Source organism: Camelina sativa, chromosome 3 (genome assembly GCF_000633955.1).
Source record: "Camelina sativa cultivar DH55 chromosome 3, Cs, whole genome shotgun sequence".
NCBI lineage: Eukaryota > Viridiplantae > Streptophyta > Magnoliopsida > Brassicales > Brassicaceae > Camelina > Camelina sativa.
Window position 1 is genome coordinate 22,949,891 of NC_025687.1, and position 27,670 is coordinate 22,977,560.

General features: G+C 35.4%; 4 protein-coding genes, 2 long non-coding RNA genes and 1 pseudogene across 6 annotated transcripts; 3 read left to right on the plus strand and 4 right to left on the minus strand.

The window, feature by feature from the left end:
• On the plus strand, positions 5,389-7,823 carry LOC109130749 (annotated as a pseudogene).
• Positions 8,249-9,881, minus strand: LOC104777784 (receptor for activated C kinase 1B). Its single transcript, XM_010502099.2, has 2 exons — positions 8,924-9,881; positions 8,249-8,516 (listed from the first exon to the last, which is right to left on the minus strand). Exons 1-2 carry the CDS (start codon positions 9,800-9,802, stop codon positions 8,415-8,417), a joined length of 981 nt encoding a protein of 326 aa, XP_010500401.1. The 5' UTR covers positions 9,803-9,881; the 3' UTR covers positions 8,249-8,414.
• On the plus strand, positions 10,658-12,874 carry LOC104777786 (peroxisome biogenesis protein 3-2-like). Its single transcript, XM_010502100.2, has 7 exons — positions 10,658-10,671; positions 10,851-11,012; positions 11,108-11,298; positions 11,392-11,522; positions 11,967-12,094; positions 12,191-12,388; positions 12,470-12,874. The coding sequence occupies exons 1-7, from the start codon at positions 10,658-10,660 to the stop codon at positions 12,720-12,722; spliced, it is 1,077 nt and encodes a 358-aa protein (XP_010500402.1). The 3' UTR covers positions 12,723-12,874.
• On the plus strand, positions 13,053-20,103 carry LOC104777788 (lysine histidine transporter-like 1). Its single transcript, XM_010502101.2, has 9 exons — positions 13,053-13,177; positions 13,285-13,439; positions 13,700-13,883; positions 13,996-14,195; positions 14,291-14,684; positions 14,805-14,910; positions 15,026-15,117; positions 15,238-15,306; positions 19,986-20,103. Exons 1-9 carry the CDS (start codon positions 13,115-13,117, stop codon positions 20,082-20,084), a joined length of 1,362 nt encoding a protein of 453 aa, XP_010500403.1. The 5' UTR covers positions 13,053-13,114; the 3' UTR covers positions 20,085-20,103.
• On the minus strand, positions 17,747-18,392 carry LOC104777787. The gene is made up of 3 exons (XR_766332.1): positions 18,340-18,392; positions 18,101-18,229; positions 17,747-17,928 (listed from the first exon to the last, which is right to left on the minus strand). It is a non-coding gene; the product is annotated as an uncharacterized LOC104777787 (long non-coding RNA).
• Positions 21,409-26,429, minus strand: LOC104777789 (DExH-box ATP-dependent RNA helicase DExH3-like). Its single transcript, XM_010502103.2, has 16 exons — positions 26,179-26,429; positions 25,984-26,079; positions 25,704-25,892; positions 25,363-25,522; positions 25,119-25,249; positions 24,835-25,005; positions 24,472-24,744; positions 24,165-24,359; positions 23,859-24,062; positions 23,697-23,766; positions 23,464-23,612; positions 23,057-23,362; positions 22,903-22,962; positions 22,657-22,809; positions 22,453-22,563; positions 21,409-22,367 (listed from the first exon to the last, which is right to left on the minus strand). The coding sequence occupies exons 1-16, from the start codon at positions 26,323-26,325 to the stop codon at positions 21,891-21,893; spliced, it is 2,892 nt and encodes a 963-aa protein (XP_010500405.1). The 5' UTR covers positions 26,326-26,429; the 3' UTR covers positions 21,409-21,890.
• Positions 26,711-27,288, minus strand: LOC104779222. Its single transcript, XR_002037556.1, has 3 exons — positions 27,101-27,288; positions 26,839-26,993; positions 26,711-26,743 (listed from the first exon to the last, which is right to left on the minus strand). It is a non-coding gene; the product is annotated as an uncharacterized LOC104779222 (long non-coding RNA).

Genomic DNA, 27,670 nt, shown 5'->3' on the forward strand with positions numbered 1-27,670 from the left:
CCCCCCCCAACTCTCGTTGGAGAAACATGACCAAGCAGACATTACAAACCGATTCATTATTGTCAATAAACTTCTTACACATCTAATCTCTTAGGCTAAGTGAGTAAATATCTAGCATTGATTGATTCAAGCATTTCAACAACATCCTAGATCTAGTCTCAACCTCTCGGTCTGAAAATAGCATTATGAACATCAATCTAGAAATGAATTTTTATTAAATAAACAATCAAGCTGATACATCATTACCGATCAAGAACTCATACTTGACTATCCTATCCCTAGAAACTTTATTTCACTACTCATATCTCGTAGTAGAAAGCACAAAAACACAAATGAATGAAAATTATATTATATTAAAAATAGGATAAGAGTAGTAGAGTATAGAATTGAAATCTCAAAAGAAAAGCAAAAGAAACAAAAACGAATCCTAACAAAGTGGAAAAAGTGTTTGAATCGCTCAGTCTCTCTCTCAGAAGCTCTCGCTCTCTGTTCTGAGTCTCTGCGGCGTGCTAGGGCGAGAGGAAAAAGAGGGGGGTTATATATGGAAACCCTTTTAACCTAGCTGCTCAGTCCTGCCCGAGGGTCTGCTCGAGGTGGTGCACAAGGATCTAGTCGGGTAGTTCCTCGGGTAGGTCTTTGGGTTGTTCTTCCTGCTCTTAGATCTCCTTTGATCGGGTTGAGGTTCAGACTGTTCTTCTTGCACAATTGCTCATTCCGGTACATGCTCGAGTTTGACCTCGTTTTCTCCCATTTTAGGCTCTAAAGTACCTGTTTTCATCCAAAATGCACAAATGCAACAATACAGCTCCCTAAATGGCCTAAATGCTAAGGTTAGGGTATATGTATGCAAAATATGGACTAAAAAGGGTGTCTAAAACATGTAAATTAGAGAGTTATCAAGAAATCAATCAATTTCCTTTTCATTTTATGAGTCTATCTCTTTGTTCTTTGTCTAGAACACTTTCTTGTTTCTTGGTGTGTAATATCCAAGCAACAGCCTCCTCTTGCTGGACTAGTGTGTCATATCTAGCAGCGATTGGAGTTGGAAATATCAGCAGCCTTCCGCAACTGTTGTGCGACCCCTCAATCCATTAAATCCCCTCGTTGCACTTTGCACATTGGCGAGTTTCTATGATTTCTAATACGGCTGAGTGATCCTCGAATTTGGGCGTATCATTAGGGATCATGTATATATGAAAATATCTTGTGTTAGAGAAGAGAAGCTTGCGGCTTTATTTCAGCGCTACGAGACATGTGGATATGAACTTGAGATATGGATTACAGCTAAGCTTGACGTCGAAATGGTGTCGTGGAGCAAGTTATTGAGAATAAATACGGCACCAATTATATAGGATAGTTTCGTCATTGACGAGGAGAAGAAAGTCGCCATGGGGTTTAAGCACAACCCCAAAACATTTAACATCATTGAAGAGGCAGGATACTTCAGAGTATTTGATCTTGGAGAACATGCTGAACCTAACTGTTGGCCATATGTGTGCTCTTATGTTCCAAGTTGGGTCCAAATCAAGGAACCTGCACAAGGCAACAGCAAAAGACGTCAAAACGAATTAGAAACACGTCGATTTGATCAAAACATGTTGAGACTTGCCACTTTTGAGAAGGAAGTACTAGATATCTAAGAGAGGAGATAGATGTCCTAATTTATTATGTTACAAGACAGAATAACAAAAGAGTCTATATATTTATTTCTCAATTTAGAAAGCCTAATTTAGTGTAATATAAGTTTGTCTTATCTAATTTTTTGCTGCGCTTTCTCTGAGACAGGTAAGTTGTAAATCACGCAAAGCTAAACGACCCAATATTTTCAGTAATCTGATGTTTCCATTATATGTTCTCCTTCTCCATGTCTTGGAGACAAACTCTCTAATATGCATGACCAATAATGGCATTGTTATTGAGATGTAGTCACTTGTAAAAAAACTCCTTGTTGTTTTAGATTCATAAGACGAAATACTCGTTGTTTTACAGTTGTTCTTCATCAAACTAAGTCAGCTCGAGAGAGTAACAACTTCAAATCAAATCTATGCGGTGTACCCGTAAGCAAATATTTTTTAAAAATAACAAATATGAAACAGAACCTTAGATCAAATATCAGGTTTGTGAATTCCGAAAATAGAAAGAGCAAAAAATAAATCCTCAAAACACTAATCCAGAAGAGAAGACTTTATACTCAGATGGAAAAATTGGAGAGATTAAAGAAGAAACTTCTAATCTCTCTAATAACGACCAATACCCCAAACCCTGATAATTCCATCAGTGTAGCCACTGAACAAATTAAGTGTTTCCATCCGCCCTCCAGTTCAAGCTCGTGCAGTAGATCACCTGCATTTTGCATTCCACATTAGAACATACTTACATACACAATCTATCTCAGAACATATTGTAGCCAACAAGTAGAGTCTAGACTGAAACAGTTACTATAGAAGGATCTAGAAGATCCTTATGATCAAAGAAGATATTATAAATATATGACAGAGATTTGTGTATATCTTATATGATTTTATAGTTAGATAATTATGTTAATTCATCCCCTAAATAAATGTGTATCTATATTTACATTCATTCTCATGAGAGTCAATATACAATTCTTCCATTCCTAAACTCTCATCAATCTCTAACATGGTATCAGAGTAGGTTTGCTCCCGACTCTCTAAACTCGTTTTATTTCTTTTTGTTTTGTTAGGCCAAGTGCTTCCACATTCAAGTTCAACATGAACCTCTGAATCTAAACTATCAAGCTTCTCTTTGTTCAGATCTATGATAGATCTGTGACTCTAAGCCCAAGTGTTTCATCTTTTTATCCTTAAAAATATATATATATTTTCTCATTTAAGCTTCTTATGAGCTTATGAATCAAGCCATAGTGCTTCTAAAATTATTGATAAAAAAACCCATCTTATTTTTCAGTTTCAAGTCGTAACAAAGCAGTCTATTGGATCCAAAGTCGATTTTTATTCGAAGTCAAACTTCACGAAATCCTCGACCAGCGGGTGATCAAAAGTGGCTCTAGCGGATAACGCGTTTGAGCTATTAAAAGATTGTTCCACGGGGCAACGCTAATGGGGTTTGTCGCCAACATGAGAGGGTTCAAGAGCATGGGATCAAAGTCCTTTAAGCCTTGAGGAACAACCCTCAGATTTCTAGATGAAGCTATAACTGGGAGTCGTAGAGAGTGGGAGTCAAGCCGTAACAAAGCAGGTGGGTCATCCCTCACATGGAAATGGAGGTAAATGAATTCCACACAAAGCTTGTAATCAGCTTGGTCCTGGAAAATGACAGCTGACCCAAGCATTCGATCTAATGGCAGAAGGTGGTACAGGGGATCAAAGTCATGTAAGCCTTGAGGAACAAACCTTAGGATTCTAGATGAAGCTGTAACCGGGAGTCGCAGAGAATAGGAGTCAAACCGTAACAAAGCAGGTGGGTCATCCCTCTCATGGAAATGGAGGTAAATGAATTCCACACAAAGCTTGTAATCGGTTTGGTCCTGGAAAATGTAACCTGACCCAAGCATTCGATCTAATGGCGGTAGATGGTACAGAGGATCAAAGGGTATAGGGATAGGGTTCAAACAAGCTGTCGGATCAGGTTCATAATTAAGGTTATACAAAGCAAGCATCCAGACAAAGTTATTAAACTGACCTCGACAAACAAAACTATCAAGCAAATTTGAAGACACCAATGTTCTGCTACCGAGGTAATCTCGTCTTGACCAAGCAGAAATAAACGGTACTAAAGAAGTTGAACTTGACTTAAAGCTCTCACTAACAGATCTAGGGAGAAATTCTAACACTAGTCATACATTGTTGAAGGTGGGTCAGCAAGTTCACACGCTCATACACCAATGACCAATCAGGTTTTGGCAGCAGGAATTCAAGGTAAAGAAACGGATGATTCCAAAGAGGTACCATTCGTAAGAAAATTGAGTACACAAACCTGAGCCTTAAGTGATGAGAACGTGGATCATTTTTCTTTGTAGTGGGACAAAGGGTGGTTACTGGGCCTGACAAAGGATGCAGGTCCATTAGCGGGAACCCTAGAGTCTCACCAGCTGAGCAGGAGGTGAGGATGGGGTGGCGGTGTACTATCGAGAAGGCGTTCCGACTGGAGCCACTAGACATCGGTGGAGATAGGGTCGGCGAAGGTCGGTAGTACCAAGCCTTTACGGTGGAGGAGGAGTGTTCAAAGAGGAGTCGAAGTAACCTCACCATCTCGATTGCTCGCGGAACTGAGAACGGCACCATCGTGCATCGTCGTCTTACTCACCAAACAAAGAGAATCATGCAAGCGGAGGATTTGCTCAGATCTGTGCCTTTGAAGAGGCGTCAGGTTTACTAGCTTCATTAGAGGGTCTGGGGAGAGGGTATGGGTCGGGTTGAGGGTCGACAGAGAGCTTCCTTGCCGTCTGTCTCCGGAGGGGATCTAACAATAAAGCTTTTCAACGGAGGAGAGAGGGTTTGAGGGTAAACGTACAATTTGATAAATTAAGCTCCTTGCTCATTCGATTTTGGAATCATTTGTGTAACCATTATTCTATTTTTCATGCGATGTGGGACATTGAGTAAATATTTTCTTTATTCATCGACTGAGTAATATATGTCCGTTTAAAACAAGTATATTATATCTTATACGGAAAAAATTACAAAATTTATTAAGTCAATATATTATATAATAATTTAAAATAATAAATATAAGACAAAATAAAAGTGTAAGGAGAATCATATATTATGTTTGAATTAGGTACAAAGATTTCTAGAAATTAGATAAAATTTGAAAACTTTTTTTTCCAAAAACTTATCATATAATTAAATATAACTAAAAAGGTTAGATTGTCAAATGTACTTCAAGAATATTAATATAGAATTGAAGATAATAAATCAGAAAAATAAGGAATTTGTTATTCAAAATTAGATGGGATTCACTTTTTTTTTTATTACATGCTAAGATTAAAATTTTAACCTTATTAAATAATATCAAATCTAAATCTAAAAAAAAATGAAAAATTAACATGTACAGAAAGAAAAAAAAGGATCAAACATGAACATATATTTTTAAATTTAAATATTATATAAAAGAATCTGAGAAATAAATAATTCCTTCCAAATTTCTTGATAAATATCTATAGAAAATAATGTTTATAAGTATATTGATGATGGTGTTACATCACAAAAAAATCTAAAAATATTGATAAATTTTAATTGAAGACTTTTTTGTCGGCGGTTGACACTTGTATCCACGAGAAATTCAGCTCAAGCCCACCATTGGCCTACCTTTGTTAAGTGGTTTGTGTCTTCGATATATTACTTCTATCTATCCCTTAAATTACAACAAAAAAAAACCTAGTGACATTTTGAAACAGTGACGACGATGATCTCTAATCTTCCAAGGGATTTGATAGAAGAGATTCTGTCTAGGGTTCCCTTGAAATCTATGAGAACACTGCGATTAACTTGGAAAAAGTGGGGAACTATTTTAAGAAGTGAGAGCTTTGCGAAATTGCTAGCAACAACAAGAGAAGGGGAGTCTACAATGATCACGTTGATTAATAACCAACTTTATTTAAGGAGCGTCGTGGTCAGAAACGACGTTGACCCATATACAGAGCTTAGAGGTAAACTTATGTCTGAGCGTCAAGTCAAGATATCTCAAGTCTTTTACTGTGAGGGTTTATTGTTGTGCATCTTGAACGAAACTACAGTTACTAGGTTTGTGGTTTGGAATCCGTATATGGGGGCAAACAAGGTGGATCAAACCCCGATATTCTCATCGAAAGGACAAGTATGGTAAGGATAGGTTTAATTACTCTCTCGGATACGTGAGTAAGAAATCATGTCGCAGCCACAAATTCTTGAGATTTATAGATTATCATAGGTATCAATACGTACACCAATTTTTTTGGTATGAAATCTACGATTTTGACGCTGATTTATGGACAACTCTTGACGTCACTCCACACTGGTTTATACCTTACACGAATAGTGGCATTTCCCTCAAGGGAAACACATACTGGGCTGCTGAGAAAAGGAAAAACGATTACAGCAAGTACTTGATCTGTTTTGATTTTACAAGAGAGAGATTTGGACCGCTTCTGCCTTTGCCGTTTAGCGTTAGAGATCATGCATATATGATCTTATCTTGTGTTAAAGAAGAGAAGCTTGCAGCTTTAATTCACCGCCACGAGACACATGTATATGAATTTGAGATATGGATTACAACTAAGCTTGAAGACGAAATGGCGTCGTGGAGCATGTTTTTGAGAATAAACGCATGGGCAATACACGAGAGTTTCGTTATTGACGAGGAGAAGAAAATCACCATGGGATTTAATAAAAGTCTTAGAACAATTAACATCATCGGAGAGGCTGGATACTTTAGAGAATTGGATCTTGGAGAACATGTTGAAAATAACTGTTTGACACATGTGTGCTCTTATGTTCCATGTTCGGTCCAAATCAAGGAACTTGCCCAAGGTAACAGCAAAAAACGTCAAAGTAATCTAGAAAATCGTCGATTTAAGCAAAACATGTCGAGACTTGTCGCATTTGAGAAGCCCAGTATATTCCAAAAGGAGGTAGATATCAGCCTGATTTGTTATGTTACAACTTACTAAACAGAATAACAAAGAAGTCTATTTTTTTTTCTTAGTTTACAAAGCCTAAAAAAGGTTGTCTTATCATCTAATGACTAAAGATATAATTTTGCTGCGCTTTTGTTATTTTTTTCTCTCTAAACGAACTATTCTGTATGGCCATCAACCTCAAGTTTGACACCAAGTTCTGCTAACTTCGCTGTCACGTAACTGAGAATTCGTAATATACAACTTAGGGCTGTACATGTCGCCTACTCTTTTATCATCTTTAGTTTTGATATCAAAAAGTCCTCTCCTCTCCCGGAGTCGTTTTCCTTCGAGACTTTTGTTTGAGTAAATCTGATGTTTCCATTATATGTTCTCCATGTCTTGGAGACAAACTCTCTAGTATGCATGGCCCAGAATGGCATTGTAAGGCTACCTAGAGGCACAAGATAAACATTTCCTTTCACAGCACAATGAATAGTTCTTGTGAAGCATGTCGTAGGATAGGCCACATGGGTCTTGGTTTCTTCTGAAAATCAGTAAAACTGTGGTAGGGCTTTGGTGTTTCTGAGCATGAAGAACTTCTCAAGTTTCAAACTGTGGATACACATAAAATTAATGCTAAAACCCATTAATTAGACTACACCATGCATGAGTCAATTGCCTTGTAACTTAACATTATTATTTTTCTCTCTTTTTTAACTTAAAAGCAAACTTGGCATCCATCATTTGGTTCTCGCCTCTCCAGTTTAGTTGTTGAATTTGTAAATGTTTGTGGTAGGGATGGGTTTTCAAGATGGGGAAATGAGAGGGACAGAAGGTGTACAACGGTAAAACAGGCGAGATGATGCGTTCTATGATAATGCCATAATGGGAGCACATTTTACCAGCAACGTTTTCACCTGGCAGAGGACAAAGACAAGTTTAGGAATACTGGGACCAGACTATCCGTTCACCAAACAACCCAACCAGTCGTGGACAGAAAACGGTTTTGGCGAAATAAAATTTCGAGAGATGGACCGTGATTTCCTTATATCACATGGTGCTTAAGCTAACTTGCATGAGCGACTCTTCACTCTCAGTGATGTGATTCTTGACTGTAGGTAATGTGATAGAGAACAGGGACAGCAACGGTAAAAAGATCAACAGATATGATATGGTTTGGGTCTCTGTGCCGTATGGAGGTAAACTTCTGGTAAAGAACTATTCTGAATGGGCATCAACCTGAAGTCTGACACCAAACTTGACTAGACTCGGAGTCACCTTAACTGAGAATTACTTATGGCTGTGTCGCCTACTCTGACCCATCTTTAGTCTCGGTAGCATTTGATCTTAAACAGAGAGTTTGAAGCATCGCTTTCTCTCAAGACTTTTGTTCGAGTAAGAGATGGAAAACCAAATATCATCTGTAATTTTAGTAAACACAGGAAGTAAATTAGATAAAACGGCTGGTGCAATGGTATTAAGAGTTTTTGGAATCTGAGAGTTTGTGTTGTAACTTGTAATTGAGATGTAGCTACTTGTAAGAAACTCCTTGCTGTTTTTAGATTCTTAAGAAACACTCGTTTTACAGTTGTTCTTCATCAAACTAAACTCAGCTTCAGAGAGTAACCTACTTCAAATCAGATACTATGCTGTGTACGCGTAAGTGGGTAAAAAAAAAACAAATATGAAACAGAACCTTGGATCAAATATCACGTTTGTGAATTCCGAAAATAGAAAGAACAAAAAATAAATCCTCAAAACACTAATCCAGAAGAGAAGACTTTAGAGTCAGATGGAAAAATTGAAGAGATTAAAGAAGAACCTTCTTATCTCTCTAATAACGACCAATACCCCAAACCCTGATAATCCCATCAGTGTAGCCACTGAACAAAGTGTTTCCATCTGCACTCCAGTTCAAGCTCGTGCAGTAGATCACCTGCATTTTGCATTCCACATTAGAACATACACAATCTATCTCAGAACAGAGAGAAACCAACAAGTTGAACCTAGACTGAAACAGTTACTTCAACCCATATGGAATCACTTCAGTAATCACAATCTAAAAGAATCAGTGAGCAGAACTAATCTAAACCATGTTTCTTAATCTAGAGTAAACTATACTCTCTTACCCACTAGGATGACAGTTCATCAATCAAATCAGAAATGCATTCTTAAAACACTAAACTACACATGAGAAAATTAAGAAAAAGATCTCATCTTTTAGAGCAATGGCTAACTCTGTGGAAACTAATTGACAAAAGCTCAGCAACAACAAAACTTAGTGCTAGATAATTCACAATAAGATAATCACCGTTACAAAAAAAACAGAAGAGATATTTATACCTTAGTCTTGTTTCCGATACCAACAGCACCATCAGACTTCTCAGCCTCAACCTTGAGATCAACCTTGAGATCCTCAACAACAGTCTTGCTCTCAAGATCCCAAATCCTAATGCTATTCTCTGTTGCTGCACACAACCAGTACCTATTGGGACTGAAGCAAAGAGAATGAATAACAGAGCCAGCCTCAAGAGAATACAACTTCTTCCCTTCAGCCAAATCCCAAAGCAAGATCACACCATCTTTCCCACCACTGGCACATAGAGAACCATCAGGTGACACAGCCACGGTGTTAAGGTAACCAGAGTGACCAGCAAGAGTGTTCCTAAGCTTACAATTCTGAAGATTCCACACCTTCACAGTCTTATCCCAAGAAGCAGATACAATGGTTGGCACAAGCGTGTTAGGACTAAACCTCACACAGCTAACCCAATCACTGTGACCATCACCTTCAGTGATGGTATACTTGCACTCACCAAGTGTGTTCCAAAGCTTAATCGTACGATCACGAGAAGCAGACACGATCTGACGGTTATCAGTAGAGAAAGCTACAGAGAGAACATCTTTCGTGTGACCAACGAAACGACGAGTTGACTCACCGGTTGCGAGATCCCAGAGACGAAGCTCACCGTCCCAGCTTCCGGAGAGAGCGAATTGTCCATCGGAGGAGAGAACAACGTCTTGAACGAAGTGAGAGTGACCAGTCATCCTACGCTGAGCAACACCGTAAGACTTGTCTTCCTTTGTGAGTTTCCAGAGGATGATTGATTTGTCACGAGACGAAGTGACGATAACGTCGGAGTTGTCGATCGGCGTGGCGATGGCCGTGACCATATCGGTGTGGGCACACATTGTGCCTTTCAACACGAGTCCTTCAGCCATGGTTTAGGGTTTGAAAAGGTGAAATTTAGGGTTCTTTGATTCTTCTTCCGAGAGAGAGAGGCGACAGCAAAATGGAGGTAACAAGAAACGAGATCTTTTTATACCTCTGCACAAAAAAGTAAAATTAGGGTTTCTGATCGGATTTTTCTGAGTCTTCTTACTTGGGCCAACCTTTAAGGCCCAATTAGTGTAAACGGGCTATAAAATAAATGTACTGTAGGTTTTTTTTTTTCTTCTTCTTCTTCTTCTCAGTCTGAATGTATGATGATGATGATGATGAATTGATGATGGTCTTTTACTCTTTTTTAGACACAACATATTTAGATTTGTCATTCTTTATAATCTGATGTGTGTTTTGTTTTGTCTGTGAATGGCCCAATCTTGATACATAATTCTACGGTAATTGGCTAATGGCTTACAAGTCGTTTTAAAAACCCACATGAGAAGTCGACCGACAAGCTTCTGATGAAATAGAATCAAAGTCGGTCGGTACAATTAAAGTAAACAAACCGAGTTTGGGCTATCTCAAGCTGGTTGTAGTAAAAGAACACAACTTCGACTGTCCAATACAAACTTTTTTTACATGTTCGAGTTTCGAAGAAGAAGAATCTCGTTTGGGAAATAAGATGAAGTGATTGACTAGATTGAAACCCTTTTTTTTGATTTTTTTTTTTTTTTTTTTTTTGTCATGTTTTATCCATTGAATCAATCAGCTCTCTTGACTTAAAATTCCATATCTCTCGCCTGCAAAGTTTTCTTCTTTTCAAGCCGAGCGAAAGACCCAAATTCATCTTTCTGCTTGTTTTCTCAGCTATGTATCTCTCGGATTGACTTCACTAAGCTTCACCATCAGCCATGGATTTCGTCAGGTTCTTGATCTCATCATCTTTCTTTATAAACTGTTTTCGTGAAAATTCGAAATTTAGTTACTTGCGTTCACTCTCTATCCCACTAATTTCAATTCCTTAGGAAAGGGTTTTTGGTGAATAAAGTTAGGGCTTTTGTAATTGATTCGATACCTTGTGATAAAAAAAAATAAAAAAAATAGGGGTTTTTGGAGGAAGCATAGAAGGAAGGTTTTGGTGACGGCTGGTTGTTTAGGAAGTGGTTATTTGCTCTACAAACTATACAATTCCCATACTCGTAAGCTTGCTGATTTGGAAAGAGAACTCGCTCACCAGCGTGAAAATGACGAATTCATTAAAAACCAGTTAAGCCTTGTCTTTGACCTTATACAAAAACTCAGCCTTTCAAATTCTGTTCTTATGGATTCTCTTACTGATCTTTCTATGCTTTTTCATTTAGAATGAAGGCACATTTCGAGAATATTCAGTTGATTGTGGATTCGACCACACTGCCTCACGCAATGCAGTATTTGAGTATTCGTATAAGCGAGGAGATTGATGTCTCTGATGTTATGGAGAGACTGGACAAAGGGAAAGGAATGTTGAGTTCTTCCGAGAAGCTTCAGTTCTGGGACGAGCTCAAGATTTTGAGTATGCACTGCACTCACCTACTATACTTGCTCTTATCAAAAAAATTTCTGTTTCTTACCTTTATTAAATGTTATGTGTTTGCTATTTTGCCAGGTTTCACGAGGATGGTTTTGTCTCTGTGGTCTGTGACATTGCTTAGCTTATACATTAGGGTTCAAGTCAACATTTTAGGCAGACATTTGTATGTTGACACCGCACGAGCTCTTGGCAGCTCTCGTTTACTTGTAAGTTAATATCCTTTCCTCTTCTCTGGATTGAGGAAATTACTGTTTATTAATCGATATTCCTGCTCCCATGAGTCAGTGTGCTTGGCTCTCATAACATCTCTTTATATGATCATAGTGTTGAGGCCCTTACCTTAGATTTCCTTTGGGAGAACAAGTATTTTGTCATCTTTTATGTGATTATAGTATGACATGTTACTTATCTCATCACCAACAAGCTATTTCTAGGGAAAACACATTGGTTCATTTTTTGACAACTTGTATAATCACGTCTCTAGTAGCTCTGTCTATCTTTGTTTCCCTTCTGAAGAACTGAAGTGTTATACTCTGTTTAGTCTTTGACATAGTTCTGGTTACCTTATAAAGCAGCTTCCGCTTGTCCTGTGATCTGTTTGCCGTGTGAGCTTTTAACCTTTTTTTCCTATTCCTCTTTGTTTTTTGCAGGAAGATTTAGATCTCATTGATAGAAATGATGAACAGAAGTATTTGTCAAGTGCTGATTTTCTTGTCACCAATGCAATGCCAGGTTTGATTTCAGATATGCAGGATGCAGTCAGGGAAGTTCTTAAAGGGTACGTTCCAAAATGCTTTTGTAGATGGTTCATAAGTTAACTATAATTGAAAGAACTTAATATATAATGTTTTTGTGTGTGTGCTTTTAATAACAGAAAGCAGTTAAAAGATGTAATTACCACAAGAGTTCTTCAAGAAACTGTGATGCGGGTTATGGATGTGTTTATGAGCACTGGAAGTCCACATCACTGGGTTGATTATTTAATGATGCCTCAAGACACAAGTGGCTCTTCGGATGAAGCTATGTCCAAGTTTCAACAACTCATGGTTGAGACCCGAGAAGTACTCATCAGGTAAGATAAACACACAATATTTCATTTCTCTTGTGGATGGTTGCGGAATAAACTTATCTCTTGGTGTCTTTCTTGTTGCAGCACTGAATTCACAGATATAGTGGAAATTTCGCTCAAGTGTTTTACAGACGCGTTGGTAGAGGAAATGGAAACGCAGACTATAGCAGGCGGTTTGGTTACAGGGAAACCATTGGCAAAGGTCTTACCACAGATTGAGAAGACAATGCATGTGATTACAGCTGAACCAAGCAAGAACCGGTTCTTACACCTCATCAAAGATCTGCCTGAAGTTAAACTCTTTTTTACTCTTTTATACGCTAATATGCCGCAATAGCAACTTTTGTTTGTTCTCTTAGCATTCCCCAAAGGGTCTTATTAGCTTGAAAAGAAATGCAGGAATTTTTGTGTGTTTGTTGAGTTTGTAGAATCAAAGTTGACTTCATTGCTTTGTTTTGATTAGAAAGAAAACATATTTTTAACTGGACACTTGGAAACTTTGATTATAAAATAAGTAAAGGAAGTTGCACATTTCAACTTTAATATGTAACATTTAAAGTGTCCCACGATCCCTCCATTGCGGCCGGGACTTGCACACAAGTCAACGGAACTAAGGTTGATTTTTCTAATGTACATCTACAAGTACAAAGGTTTATACATAAATATATCCGTCATTTATGAGATTACTAGAGAACCAAAGTGGTAGAGTTATTACAATTGTCTGGAAAAATGTATATTCAGATGACTGACGGAGTTCCTCCTCCACCGGAGCAAAGTTCGTTAGACCACCGGGTCGGTCAGATCACCCTTTCATTCTCAATCCTTCTTTTTAATTTTGTTTATATACTAATTTGCTTTAGTTATGAAGGTTAATCTTGATCGTTCTTGATTATAACTAGATCGACGACCTTGATAGACAGAAAGAGATCGACGATTGGCTTCCGATAACTTCATCGAGAAACGCGAAATGGTGGTACTCCACGTTTCACAATGTGACTGCCATGGTTGGAGCCGGCGTCCTTGGTCTCCCTTACTCCATGGCCCAGCTCGGATGGTACGCAATGTCGCATTTGCATTTGCATCTCTTGTTATCCACATTTTTAGAAGCAATTAAATATTTTAATGTTTCATCAAACCTTTGCAAAGTTTTATACTATAACAAAATATGTATTTTTGAATATATGTATCTATTTTTCCTTACAAGTTACAACAATCAGTTTACTTATTTTTCCCACTGAACGTATATGTATTTCATGATATATATGATCAAATTGTATATTCAAAGATTTTACATGATCTTGTTGTATATGTTAGGGGACCAGGCATAACAGTGTTGATACTATCATGGGTAATAACACTCTACACATTATGGCAAATGGTGGAGATGCACGAGATGGTTCCTGGAAAGCGCTTTGACCGTTACCACGAACTTGGCCAGTTTGCGTTCGGCGAACGTCTTGGCCTTTATATCATTGTTCCTCAGCAAATCGTTGTCGAAGTAAGCGTTGATTCGAAATTCAATTGTCTACAAAAATGATTGATTTCAAATACTTATCATTTAATGTTTTAAACTATGTAAATCTTGATTTTGGTTACTTGAACAAATTAAGGTTGGAGTGTGCATAGTTTATATGGTAACCGGAGGACAATCATTGAAGAAGTTTCATGAACTCGTCTGTCAAGATTGCTCACCAATCAGACTTTCTTTCTTCGTGATGATATTTGCTTCTTCTCATTTCGTTTTATCTCATCTTCCAAACTTCAATTCCATCTCGGGTATCTCTCTTGTCGCCGCCATCATGTCTCTTAGGTATACTAAACATCTTACTAGAAAAAATCATGAAACATGTTTCTGAAAAAGTGGTATATCGTCAATCGACAATCATCATTTACGTCTTTTTTTAGTTATTCGACAATTGCTTGGACAGCAACAGCCGCCAAGGGCGTTCAAGAAGATGTTCAATATGGTTACAAATCAGGCACGCCCGCATCAACAGTCTTAAGTTTCTTTACGGGGCTTGGGGGCATTGCGTTTGCTTATGCAGGTCACAATGTGGTCCTTGAGATCCAAGCAACGATACCTTCTACTCCAAATAAACCTTCGAAAGGTCCTATGTGGAGAGGGGTCGTGGTGGCTTACGTGGTCGTGGCCTTGTGTTATTTCCCGGTTGCTTTGGTTGGATACGGCGTTTTTGGAAACGCTGTTTTGGATAACGTTTTGATGTCGCTTGAAACGCCCGTTTGGGCCATCGCAGCCGCTAACTTGTTCGTCGTCATGCATGTCATTGGTAGTTACCAGGTCAGTCCAATAACTTTAAATGTTAGTCTAGTTTCTAGCCTCTCTCTAGGTCTTGGTGAACATCTTACATGAGACACATTGCGAAAATTTGATATTTTAATTAGAAATTTTGACTGGCAGATATTCGCAATGCCGGTTTTCGACATGGTGGAGACATTTCTGGTTAAGAAACTGAATTTCAAACCATCTACAATTCTTCGTTTCATTGTACGAAATGTTTATGTTGGTAAGTACTTTGGTCTAATTTACTCTATAGTACGCATCTCTTAATATTTTACCTAATAGATGATTAGATACAACTTATATGAATCTAAACAACATTCTCTACTATGTGAGGACAGCTTTAACGATGTTCATTGCGATAATGATACCGTTCTTTGGTGGCCTTCTCGCTTTCTTTGGAGGATTCGCGTTTGCTCCGACAACGTATTTCGTAAGTGTGTATATATGTATTACTTATTAAATTTTGAACTTTATGCAGATTAGATCTTTATTTTGTAAAAGTAAATTAATATGTAATCAATATTGTACGCTTTACAATTTTGTTTTGCAGCTTCCTTGCATAATGTGGCTGATAATCTATAAACCAAAGAGGTTTAGCCTGTCTTGGTGGACAAATTGGGTAATGTGTCCCTTTTCTTTATTTGTTTTTTTTTCTAACTAGGGTATATCCCGTGCTATAAAGCATGGATCAACATTTTATTCAAAAATATAATATACAAAAAACTCTATAAATTAATAATGTTGTTGACCAAGACATTTTATTAATTTATAGTGATATTAATTTATCTATAAATTAATTATTCTTATTTTATAGTGTAAATTAATAATTATTAATTTATATATATTTTTTAAATAGTTAAAAAAAATTATGAATTGAGACAATTTTAGCAAAATAATATTAGACTTTCGAATTTTGTAAAATTAATGGTATTAGAATTGAATTTGTAATATATAGAGAACACTGTTAACAATAAATTACAAATACAATAGACAAATTCACTTACACATATAACATACATAAATTAAAAATTATGAATAATAATATCAATTGTTGTATTTTAATAGTCAATTAAACTATCAAAATGTAAATGATGGATATCTAGAAATTAAAAACTTAATTTTTTTTGGCTATTTTTATAACGTGTTACAAAATATTTTCTATCATTATAGTTTGAAAATATAACATAACAATTGTTTTATAAATATGAGCTTAGGAGAACTATATTATTATTATATTAGACAACAAATACATTGCCTTCAAGAGTTGTTCAAGAACAATGATGTGTCAAACAAAAGGTTAATAAAAACAAAGAAGAAAAATTTATCAAAAAAAACAAAGATAGTCGAAATTATTTTTTTTGGTGAAAAATATTTCATCATCTCTTTCCTTTTAGGATTAACAAAGTTTTTTTTTAATATAATAAAATTACAATTATCTTATGCATCGTTTTACCAAGCTTGAAAACTGTGATTTATGATCGTTAAAATTGACAGTTGTCACAATATGATGAGTTATTAAGTTTGATATGTGATTTCTGATCGTTAAAATTGACATGTGTCACGATCTGATGAGTTACTAACTTAGATATTTAATTGTAAAACTGACATATATCACAATCTGATGAGTTTTTAACTTTGATCTTTTATCGTTAAAACTAATGCGTGTCACGATCTAGTGAGTTACTAACTTTGAGAACCAAGCTTTATATAATAAGATAATATATAGTTTTTTTAAAAGTTATTTTGTTTGAGACAGTATTTACTTATAATATTGCAATTGTTTGATAAATCTACATATATTTTTTAATACTAATTATTTTAAAATATTTTAATATTTTAATTTGTTTAATGTATATTACTATTTTATATTGTGTGTTGTATTTAATATTTAAGTATTAATTATTATATTCTAATTGTGAGAAAATAAAATTTATTAATTTATCAACCACGTAAATTTAGTTTTACCAACCCGCCCATGTGGAACATTAAAACAAACATTTTTTTCTTCATAGATTGAGTAATATATCTACATTTTTTAAAAATTCAAATCACAACATATGCAGAAAAAATCTACATATATATTTATCATATGTATTATATGATAATTCAAAGCAATTTGTAAATGAAATAAAAGAAAGATGATAGGAAAATCATAATTTAAAATCTTAACAAAATTTTCCAAATATAATTATTAAAATAATATTTTGGATACTTAGATACAAAATCTTACTTATTAAAATTTTTACTGGTTTACAGTTATTTAAAATTAATTAGTAATTTTTTTCCAGAATTAATTAGAGAGAAAATATATTTTTAAAAAAATTAATAATTATTTAAAAGATTTTATTAGTCAAATATTAAAATTAGATTTTTATTCTTATTTAAAAATTAAGCATTTGCCTTGATACCAATGGCATAAAAATGTAATATTTTACACTTTATAAGATTATCTTCATATTTGTACTTCTCAATTAATATAGTTGGATAAAATTTTCATAATGTTAATTAGATACTTTTTCATCTTTCAAAACTACAGATACTTTTGATCAAATCACTAAGATAAAATATTATGATAATACCTAACCTGGGGAATAATATTATTCCTCAAAATCTCAATTTTTTTCTTGCCAATTATAATTAGTCACTACACGTGTTAATATCTTTACGTTATAAACCGGTTTGTGACTTGTTTCTACTTTTGTCATAAATAAAAACATTAGCAAAAATTTATGTAAAAAAATAACCAATTTAATCTTTTACATAAATTTACTGAAACAAACACAAATTTATTATGTGTATAATGTATACACTGCTAGTTGCTTTCTTTTTTTATTGAGTGAGAATTTCGAGAAAATTCATACTCGTCTGAATTCTGATGTATGAATAACTAAAGGAATTATAACCTAAAATAACTAAAGAAATTATATGATGTATAGGAAAAGAAGTAAATTTTTTATGTTGCTATCAGTGTCTGTATGACAGTATGATTCAATGTAGATTGCATACCAAGAACCATACTTAAAAAGATATTTTTATTCATATATAATTGAGACCGTAAGTACAGATATAGATAATGCATTAAGAATGAATTAGTAAGGAGGTTTAGCACTGAGTTCACAACAACAAATACGGCCAAAACTATATACTCGACACCCCCCTCCTCTTGGGTATCCCATAGACATGCATCTTCTATAGCATTCCGGTGTGAGTGTACATACGCCAATGCATTGGTAATATTGCCCTATGTGGTTCATCTTAAACACATTAATAATTTGATTACAAAATAATCAATTTAATATTTTAACACGTCTATGATTCAAACCATTGTTTTCAAATGAAAAATCAAATCATATTTTACAAAATTTTAGGTAATTAAAAAAAAATTTATATCCTTTGTCAAATAAATGAGTTACCTGAAATCATAGGCAAAAGGATGAGAGAAAAAATTAACAACGAAGGTAATAAAACAGATGAAAACTTATTTGTTGCCATTAGTTATTTTTCTCGAGGATGAAACAACTCTGTGTATATATGAATATATCCTGCAAAGCAAATAGAACCTATAGAAAATAAGGTTCATAATATAAAGAAGTTCATGTATAGGAAATATGTAGTTAAAATAAGGGAATTGGGTATTATATAACTCATTTACCTCTTCTTTTTTTTGTTGATATTTGAGTAAAACAAGTTTGAGAACTGATTGTGTTGGTTTTGTGTGTGTTGTTTATATATATATATATATATATATATATATATATATATATAAAAACACACATATAATAAACCTTCCATATTTTTTTTTTTGACCGCATTCCATATTATATTAATTAACATGTAATTCTGGTCAACAATTTTGGTCAATGAGGCTCATTATTTATTATGTTTCACTTTGATATTGCATTTACATGTTAAGTAATATATTTATATTTTGTGGTCAAAGTAATATATTTAAAGTAAACAATTTAATCTAACTTTTATGTGTACACTAGATTTTAACCGGCGTGTTGCGCGGGACTATATACTAACAGTTGAATATAATTATCATGATTCAATATTAAAAAGACAAATCTATATAGATTTCAAATTTCTTTTATTAAGCGATACATAACTTATCTATTTATTTTTAACATTTTTCACAACTAATATTTTCTTTATTTTCTGGTATACACCAAGCATCTCTTGCATCTACTCTCTTTTCACATTTGATTATCTCAATTATAATATATTGATTATAAACACATATCATAACTATTTTTCATATTTTATCATCTTCTAATACTCTTTTGTATTATTGGTTGAGTGATTATTACTTACTAATGTAGACGTAAAACAATTTTAGAGAATATACCCACCTTTTATCGCGAAGTTTAATTGAAGTGTTATACTACACGTAAATTTTGCTTCTAGTAATGAATCTCATAATTGGACTTATTTCTATCCATAAACATCATAGTATAACATCAAATATTACGTTTTATCTTACCTGTTTGACAAAATAAAATTATGTTCACATATATATTTTTTTGGGAGATTTTTTTTACTTTTAAAGATGTTCAGTCTACTATGTTTCTATATAGTTTCTTTTATTTCAATTCTCCTAAATCCAAAAACTCATAAGATTACTCTAACTTTTAAATATGTGTATTTATCCAAAAATATAATTCTTTTTCAATTTTAATTAAAATTCTACTACCACTAATTTTAATTAAAATTCTACTACCACTACTATTATAATTGTTTTTATTACATATATATATATATTATTTGTATTAAATTATAATTGAAAATATAGTATATACCAACTTTTAATCGATAACATGATAGAAATATCTAATTTTATAATTATATTTTAATTTGATATCATTCTTTGGTTGTATTTTTTTTTCATTTTGTTTTTGGTTTATAATTTAGTTTAAATTATTATAAATTATTGTTTTTAATAATAATAAAATATTACCCAAATGAGTGAATTAATTGATGCATTAACTCTTTAATTTTATGCTCCTTTGATTATGTGGATTAATTTGTTAAAATTGAAACTAAAAAGTGATGAGGTGGAGGAAGGAGAAAGAGAAAAGTCAAAAAAAAAAAATTTTGACAACAGCATACAAGGAGCATAAAATCAAATGTATGCTGTTGTCAAAATTCTTTAATATTTTAGAAACAAATTACTTCAAATTAGTGCTTAACTTTCAAAACTGACCTTATACTTTTAATTAGCGTAAACAAGATAAATTCTTAAAGTTGCTCTAAATTAACAAAAATTCTAACATTGGGATTTGGTTATGTATGTAACAGGTATGTATAGTGCTTGGAGTTATTCTGATGATCTTATCATCGATAGGGGGATTAAGGCAAATCATTATTCAATCCAAAGATTACACTTTCTTCTCTTGATTAATTTTTCCCATAATAACACAATCTACAATACAAAAAAAATGGTTTTTCTTTAGCAAATACATAGATTTATCAAATTTTCCATTCATGTTTCGTATGTCGATTGAAAGATACTTTTCCTTGATCAAATACATAAATTTTATCATTTTTTCTTATCATAAAGATAATGAGTAAAAATGTTATTGAGGTATTTATGCCAGGAAAAATATCAGATCACTAGACCTTTTCTTCTTCTTCTTCTTCTTCTTCTTCTTCTTCTTCTTCTTCTTCTTCTTCTTCTTCTTCTAAACTATATAGTATCTCTTTATGCACAAGAAAACAAGACTCAGTACAAGAAAATACAAATAATATAACCATTTTACGTTTTATCACTTTATGGAGAGTTGATGACAATATTAACTTACAAGAATAAAGGTGTGTATGCATATCTGATTTTATCTCTAGTATATAAGACTGCGGTTTTGTTTTACACATTAAAATACAGGAAGATGCGTAATAGATATAACCAACGAGCAATGATTTATCTTGTTGCTAAAACCTCAATCATTTTAAAATAGAAAGATTTGCAAAGAAATGCAAAGAAATGCTTTGTTGGTTAGGACTTGGAATCATACTGAAAGTGAACAAAACCAAGTCTTGTTTTGTGTCTTATGACTCCAATGTTGTAAAGAAATGTTTTGTTGGTTAGGATCATACTCAAGTGATTTACAGTGACATCAAAATTATGTGGCTTTCCTGAACAAAAAACTACACAAGTCTGAAAATCTCTGTTCTGTAGTCTAATAAAAATTGCAAGAAAACCCCAAATACGTCAACAAAGTTTACTTCAGCAGTGACCGCAGTGAACTTCCCCATCTTCTGAAGGACTTCCATATTCTGCCATAGATGAGTAAGAAGCTCTTAACATGTTTTCTCAAGTCAACAGTCAAATACTAACTAAGAGCTAAACTAAACATGTCGCGCGTCTTGCCTGACCCGTTATACGCTTGAGCATGTAAGGCGGCGTCATTATCATGGGAAAACTCATTGCATTGATCTTGCTCGGCTTTTCGAATTTCATCACAAAGTGCAAGCCTTTCATCAATTCAGGTGATAAGTTCAAATCTTCAAATCTACTTGCCGACGTATATGGTGTTTCATTCTACAAAAACAAGAAAAATCAAACCTCCTTTGCATCCGAAAGACCTAGAGCTTGATTGCTCGGTTGATGTACTTTTTTCTTAAAAGAACAAAATTCAAGTGAGGTCAGTAAAACATAATTAGTGTATAATCTTTCTCTAACTCACATTAATCCATCCAGTGATGAATACACACGATGAATAAATTAGACAATTTAGAAGCTACACATTCAAATATTGAAATATCTGGTTAAGTATCTTACATACTTTTAAGATTATATGTATGTATATATGCGTATACAATGATAAAGAAGAAGAATCATAACCTACTTAAACTTAGACAAGAACAGAGAGACATAACAAGACTAGTTCCACGAGCCACTCTTATTTGGCTCTTACTACTCAGTACTCAGCAAGAACCTACAGAGCTATTTTTAGAGAGCAGTGAAGTTACTTCCTGGTTGGGTTCTTGATTTTCCAATCAAACCAAGACCTCAGAATAAAATCATCTGCATATCTGAAAACTTCAACCAAAATCCACCAAGCCCTCTCAACTCAGTATTTTGTCTACAAGAATCTCCTAGTCACGACCCTTTCTGTCATTTAAACCTGAGAGATCATGAGGTTGGTAAGAATCCATACCATCGCAGGTTCAATTATTTTCTCTTTGGTTCTCTCCTATGAACCCTTAACCCCATTTAGCTGATGATGCCCTTGCGGGTTTTTTACTTTTGTTCTTCTTTAACAGCATTGACATGTGGTTAAGATCATTCAGACTCGACTTGGACTCGCCTTGTAACCACAACAAAGCCTCATGAGCTGCATCCTTCTCCGCATTTTTCTTACTACCACATGGCTTTCCCATGAAATCCAATCCGTTGAAGGTAACCATAGCGCGGAACTGGTTGTTCTTAAGCTGTCTTGTCTTGTACACAGGTGTTCCGTGTCCTGCTCGGGCAAGCAATGTCTGAAGTTGGTTCTTGTTGTTTTCACCACCGCTGTTCTGCAGCTGAGTCCCTACTTCTTTTAACTTCTTTGTCGGTGTAGGGCTTAGAGCTTTCCGGCCATAGACGAATCTTCCCTCACATTGGTCCTCCGACACAAGTAATCTAATGGCAGTCATAAGTTTGTCGTATGGTTGAATATCAAGTTTTGGATTCACAAGCTGTAGAAAGACGTGAAACAAAACTTTGTCAACGAGGGTAAAGACAACAAAAGATGTATCCTCAAGACTAGGGTTGGAACTTTACCTTATTCTGAATAAGTTCGTCGAGCTCTCTTTTTAACGATAGGTATGTATATGCTAAAGTAGGTTTCATGAAAAACTCTAGATATCCTCCAAGCATTTTGAGATGACCATCCTTTTGGGGAACACAGAGATGAGATGATGTAAATCAGATGTGAAAATAAGAACAACAAGGAATTTGACAAGATAGGATAGGATTATAGCTTACAAATCCACCGGAAGATATTTTATCTCCAAACAAAAGAAGCACAGAGTCAGATACAGCAGTAGAGTCTCGCAGGAACACAGAATTGACTTTCACTTTGTCGTTGAAGACTAGCCAAGGGAAGGGAATCATTGGTACATTGCCATTCACAGAACTCTGAAAAATATAAAAAGGAGATGTTGGTAAGAAGCTAAAGATCTCGATTCTGAGGGGAATTTGAAGACTGGTAAGCTAAAAACATGGACTCACTGAGTATAGAAGCACTTGTCCATCTTCCATTGTCTTGAGCGTGATTGACTTTTCCTTATTCTGTGGAGGAGAATAGTTATATTGTAGGGTAAAATTACAAAATTTAGGAAAGAGAAAGAGGTGAAAACTAAATGCAAAGGCGACGATGACTCACAACAACAGAACAAATTCCAGGGAACAGGCCAGCACAAATGATTGAGCGGACAAGATGATCATCATGACTCAGCTTACTGCAACCTTCTATGTTATCAATCAGAGAAGCCTCCTTGAGGAGATTGAAAAATTGTTTCCGCATAGAGTCCATGGCCTTAAGAGTTTGAGAAGAGAGAAAGTTCTTCCAGCAGTACTCGTACCCAGACTGTGTTCTTTCAGCAGCTTTCCAACCATTGTATGCTCGAACTAGTGTCAAATGATCACTGTAATCACGGCCAGAGAACTTGGACCTTGCTGTTTCTGCCAGCTGCGATAAAAGAAAACAGGTCAATAATTAGAGGAACTTCTTGGTTTCTGCTGGCCTCCAGTCAATTTAATGAATCACATGAATATTAAATATAAACTTACATCTTTTTTGTCAAATGGCATAAGGAATGGGTCTCTGACACTTAGACCAGCGACAACGGTCATTACTGGATCTAGACAGTTGAAGATAGCCCCTAAAATAAGCATTTTTCCGAGTTTAGGCTCCACCGGAAGCACAGACAGATTTTTCCCTGCATAGAGAATATAATGAGTTCCTGCCAGAATTTGAGAAACCAGATATGTAAGTAACAGAAAAAAGTCCCGTAGAAACACACCTAAAGCTGTTAAATTTTCATCGTCATCAAGAGCCCCAATGATCTTTAGATACTCAACAGCATTTTGGACCTGAAAATCAACATAACGATCAACAATAGATGTTAAACCCCAAAGGAAAACCCAACGAGGAGAGAACAAATAAAACTTTAGTAGAAAAATACAGATAATGCTTCAGGAGGTTGCAACGCCCTGGACAGGAACTCTGAAATGCTTCCAAGTCTTAAGCTTTTAATTTGTAGACATAAAGACTGCAAAGGTGTCCTAAGGAGTTCCGGCTGCTGGTAGTCAGCAAAAGCATCATAGACACATCTAGGATAGAGGTGATAACATTCTCCAGGCATAACACGACCAGCTCTACCTCTTCTCTGTAATAGAGGACACGAAATGTCACAGTTATTTACCGCTACATGTGAAAGTGAATCACAAAAACATTTAAGCAGCAACAATCATCAACTTCTGTCTCTTACTTGGCGAGCAGCAGCCTTCGAAATCCAAGATGGAAGCAGACAAGGGGTATTGTTAAGGGCATCATAAGACGTCTCTTTTGCTTTACCACAATCAATGACATATACGACATCATTGATGGTGATACTTGTCTCAGCCATATTGGTGGCCAGCACTATTTTCCTAATTCCTTCTGGAGGTCTATCAAAAATCAGCCTCTGTAGGAAAGAAAAGGAAAACATCATCAAAGAAATGATAGCAAGAGCAGAATAAAATTATCACATGTTGTACTTGTGTGCATTGATAGGAAACAATGGATACTAGAATTACCTGCTCAGAGCTGGCCATGGATCCATGACAGGCAAGCAACAAAACTTTGTTCGTATCTCCTAGAAGAGAATGAGCTTCGAGCTGATTCTTTAAGGAGTTTATATCATCCCAACCGGTCATGAATACCAAAACAGCACCAGGTCTCTCTCCTTTAACGATGTGACAAAGCACATTCTCAATGAGGTTAAAGCCTATTGAATCAGGACTCCAGCATGACAAAGAATCTCTAGTACGAAAGTTGTATCCTTTGAAGTCTGCAGCTTCAAGAGCATCCTGCTCACAAATTTGGAAGAATCATACTTTTCAGCAAATAACCTGAGAAATTACAAACTCTGTGGTGTAATTTAACAAAAAAATTCGTACCTCAACAGCAGAAGATATCGGGGATTTTCTTTTTTTGAATTGAGCTTGTTTCTGCATCTTCCATGTCTTTTCCTCACCATAATCGTCAATTTGATTATATGCTGTCAGCCTGTACCCAGTCTTCTCAAGGAAATCCTCCAAGAAATGGGCTCGGACAGGGTATGTAAAACCCTGTATGGAAATTTTCACTTTAGTTCAAATACTATTCTATAACATAAGATACATTTCACCAGGTATGGATAAACGAATAATGTTTACCAAAAGAAACAAGTGCATAAACTTACTGGGATATGCATGGCTGGTGCACCACCAAAATAAGAAGAAAAGAGCTCGGCGTTCAAAGTAGCACTCATCAAGATTAGCTTTAGGTCAGGTCGACGAGGTAAGAGATCTTTCAGGACGATAAGCAGAAAATCTGACAAAAACAAAAAAAAAAAAGTGAGAAAGAGTGGAGTTAATATGGTACTGGCAGTATACAGACGGATCGCCTTTGGTAAAATAACATATTAGAATAATACCAAATTTTACCTTCATTCATCCCACGTTCATGAATCTCATCAACTACAACATGAGTCACACCCTTCAGACTACGATCCACAAGTAACCTTCTAAGTAAAACACCAGTTGTACAAAAAAGAAGACGTGTATCTCTCCCTCTCATTCCTTCAAGCCGCACTTTGTAGCCAACCTTCCAAGACGATAGAGTACAAATCAACCTCAAAAAAAGTATTATCACAATATATTTCATCTTAGGTTATAGTGTGAAATCAGATTTGTTCATTCCAACAAATCCTATATAAGTATATTAAATATTCCACAGTGTCAAAATAACTCACAAAAACCGCACAAGAAAGGAGTGTATAACTTACAGATTCTCCTATTTGTTCTCCACGTTCTGCAGCAACTCGTTCAGAAACAGAGATAGCAGATATTCTTCTAGGCTGGGTACATATGATGCTGCATGAAGCTCCACGGGCAGCCTCGATCTCAGATTCTAATATGTACTGGGGAAGTTGAGTTGTTTTACCACATCCAGTTTCTCCAGAAACCACTACGACCTGCAAGATGCACATGATACGCAGGATGCCAAACAGTTAGAGAGATTAGTTGATATATTTACATGAAATAAATGAAAGCTTTGCAGTTCACCTGGTTTGCTGCAATGGCTTTCAGTAGTGCATCTTTCTCTTTGTAAGCAGGAAGGGTTTTGCGAAACTCTACCATTTTCTGGCCTTCTGGAGAATCCTGTCAAAAGACACAGAGATACATTAAACAATATATGAAAAAGGCATCTGATTCACAACATATATGAAAAAAAAAGGCTACAGCTTCTGAGAAACCAACCACCCATTGCTGTTGCTTGCTCCTCAGTTGTAAGCTTCTTGGACGGAGTATTCTTTCCCTTGCAAGACTATTTTGCATCACTGTCTCTGGGTTCTCATATTTTCCATAATCGGATGACAAACTATCATTACTATTTGGCCTAGGCATCTCTGGAATCAATGTTTTTTTCTGATCGAGGAAAGCATGCAGATGGGCATCTACTTCGCTTTGTAGACCAAAAGGCAAGACCACCTTTTATATCCAAGACGCCATGTAAATGAAGACAGCATAAAACATCTAAGAAACTTAACTATTTAAGAAACTCCAATACAAATATCGTAACAGAAATCAGCCGGCTTTGCATATCTCTAATAAGCAAGCTCCCTATCCCGGTAAACAAAAGGTAGACACAGAAGCATATAAAGAACGACAACAAGTTTTAAGAATCACNTCCCTCTCATTCCTTCAAGCCGCACTTTGTAGCCAACCTTCCAAGACGATAGAGTACAAATCAACCTCAAAAAAAGTATTATCACAATATATTTCATCTTANTTGCTAATGACAACAATCTTCGAATACTGACGGCTGCAAAAAAACAGAACATATCTCTATAAACTTGCAAAGAGTAAAACTTAAACCTCAACCTCAAGGACATATTTGGTAACATAACGAAACTCTACCTGTGTAATCCCATTCTGGTAGCCATAGCTGAGATATGGTCAAAATCGCGCCGATCTTTTCTCTCCCTTGACACAACTTCTTGGTCTTCTTTGTTCCGGAGAAGCATAGTTAGTTTAAATCTCCATTGGTCAATGTTATCAAGAGTCGAACCCGCCTATAACAACAACACAGGAAAACAAAACAAAGCCTTCAAATTTACCAAACTGGACAAGTGTTGAAGATACCACCAAAACACCCTCTAACAGATTCTATCCAACTTACCATTTGCTGAGACTGAGAAGACCCAACATCTCTGTCCGACTCATCGCTTGATTCATAGTCATTGTAAGCAATACGTCCATAGCTAGAGCTTTGCCTCTGAAAGTACGGTAAATTAGCTGCTCTCCACTCTACACCAAGAGTCGAAGAAGAAGCATCACCACGACCTGCTTTCACAGACAAGACCCTCGACCTCGNTTTCTCCAGAAACCACTACGACCTGCAAGATGCACATGATACGCAGGATACAGTTAGAGAGATTAGTTGATATATTTACATGGAATAAATGAAAGCTTTGCAGTTCACCTGGTTTGCTGCAATGGCTTTCAGTAGTGCATCTTTCTCTTTGTAAGCAGGGNATGAAGGTCTTAACAACAATTTAGGGGTCCGGTGAAGCTGGACGGAGTTATGTTGAATAAACATGGAGGCAGCACCGACGACGGCGTTAGGTCTGATATGTCCTCGGAAAATTGCAGAGTAATAAGGCATTTTTTTCCGATATCAGAACATCTGAAAAATGCTAAAAAGAGTTGTCTTTTCACGACCATACAACACCCGTCTCTGTTCTTGGGT

What these genes read in the sequence shown, in the direction of transcription:
- LOC104777784 (XM_010502099.2), bottom strand. Translation starts at nt 9,802, where the DNA reads ATGGCTGAAGGACTCGTGTTGAAAGGCACAATGTGTGCCCACACCGAT. An exon ending in GTATCGGAAACAAGACTAAG is followed by an intron (nt 8,517 to 8,923) that starts GTATAAATATCT and finishes TGCAAAATGCAG; the next exon opens with GTGATCTACTGCACGAGCTT.
- LOC104777786 (XM_010502100.2), top strand. An exon ending in TTGGCAGCTCTCGTTTACTT is followed by an intron (nt 11,523 to 11,966) that starts GTAAGTTAATAT and finishes TGTTTTTTGCAG; the next exon opens with GAAGATTTAGATCTCATTGA. An exon ending in GTCAGGGAAGTTCTTAAAGG is followed by an intron (nt 12,095 to 12,190) that starts GTACGTTCCAAA and finishes TTTTAATAACAG; the next exon opens with AAAGCAGTTAAAAGATGTAA.
- LOC104777788 (XM_010502101.2), top strand. Translation starts at nt 13,115, where the DNA reads ATGTATATTCAGATGACTGACGGAGTTCCTCCTCCACCGGAGCAAAGT. An exon ending in TCCATGGCCCAGCTCGGATG is followed by an intron (nt 13,440 to 13,699) that starts GTACGCAATGTC and finishes TGTATATGTTAG; the next exon opens with GGGACCAGGCATAACAGTGT. An exon ending in ATGTCATTGGTAGTTACCAG is followed by an intron (nt 14,685 to 14,804) that starts GTCAGTCCAATA and finishes TTTGACTGGCAG; the next exon opens with ATATTCGCAATGCCGGTTTT.
- LOC104777789 (XM_010502103.2), bottom strand. Translation starts at nt 26,325, where the DNA reads ATGCCTAGGCCAAATAGTAATGATAGTTTGTCATCCGATTATGGAAAA. An exon ending in GACAAGTGCTTCTATACTCA is followed by an intron (nt 22,810 to 22,902) that starts GTGAGTCCATGT and finishes TATATTTTTCAG; the next exon opens with AGTTCTGTGAATGGCAATGT. An exon ending in ACGAACTTATTCAGAATAAG is followed by an intron (nt 22,368 to 22,452) that starts GTAAAGTTCCAA and finishes GTCTTTCTACAG; the next exon opens with CTTGTGAATCCAAAACTTGA.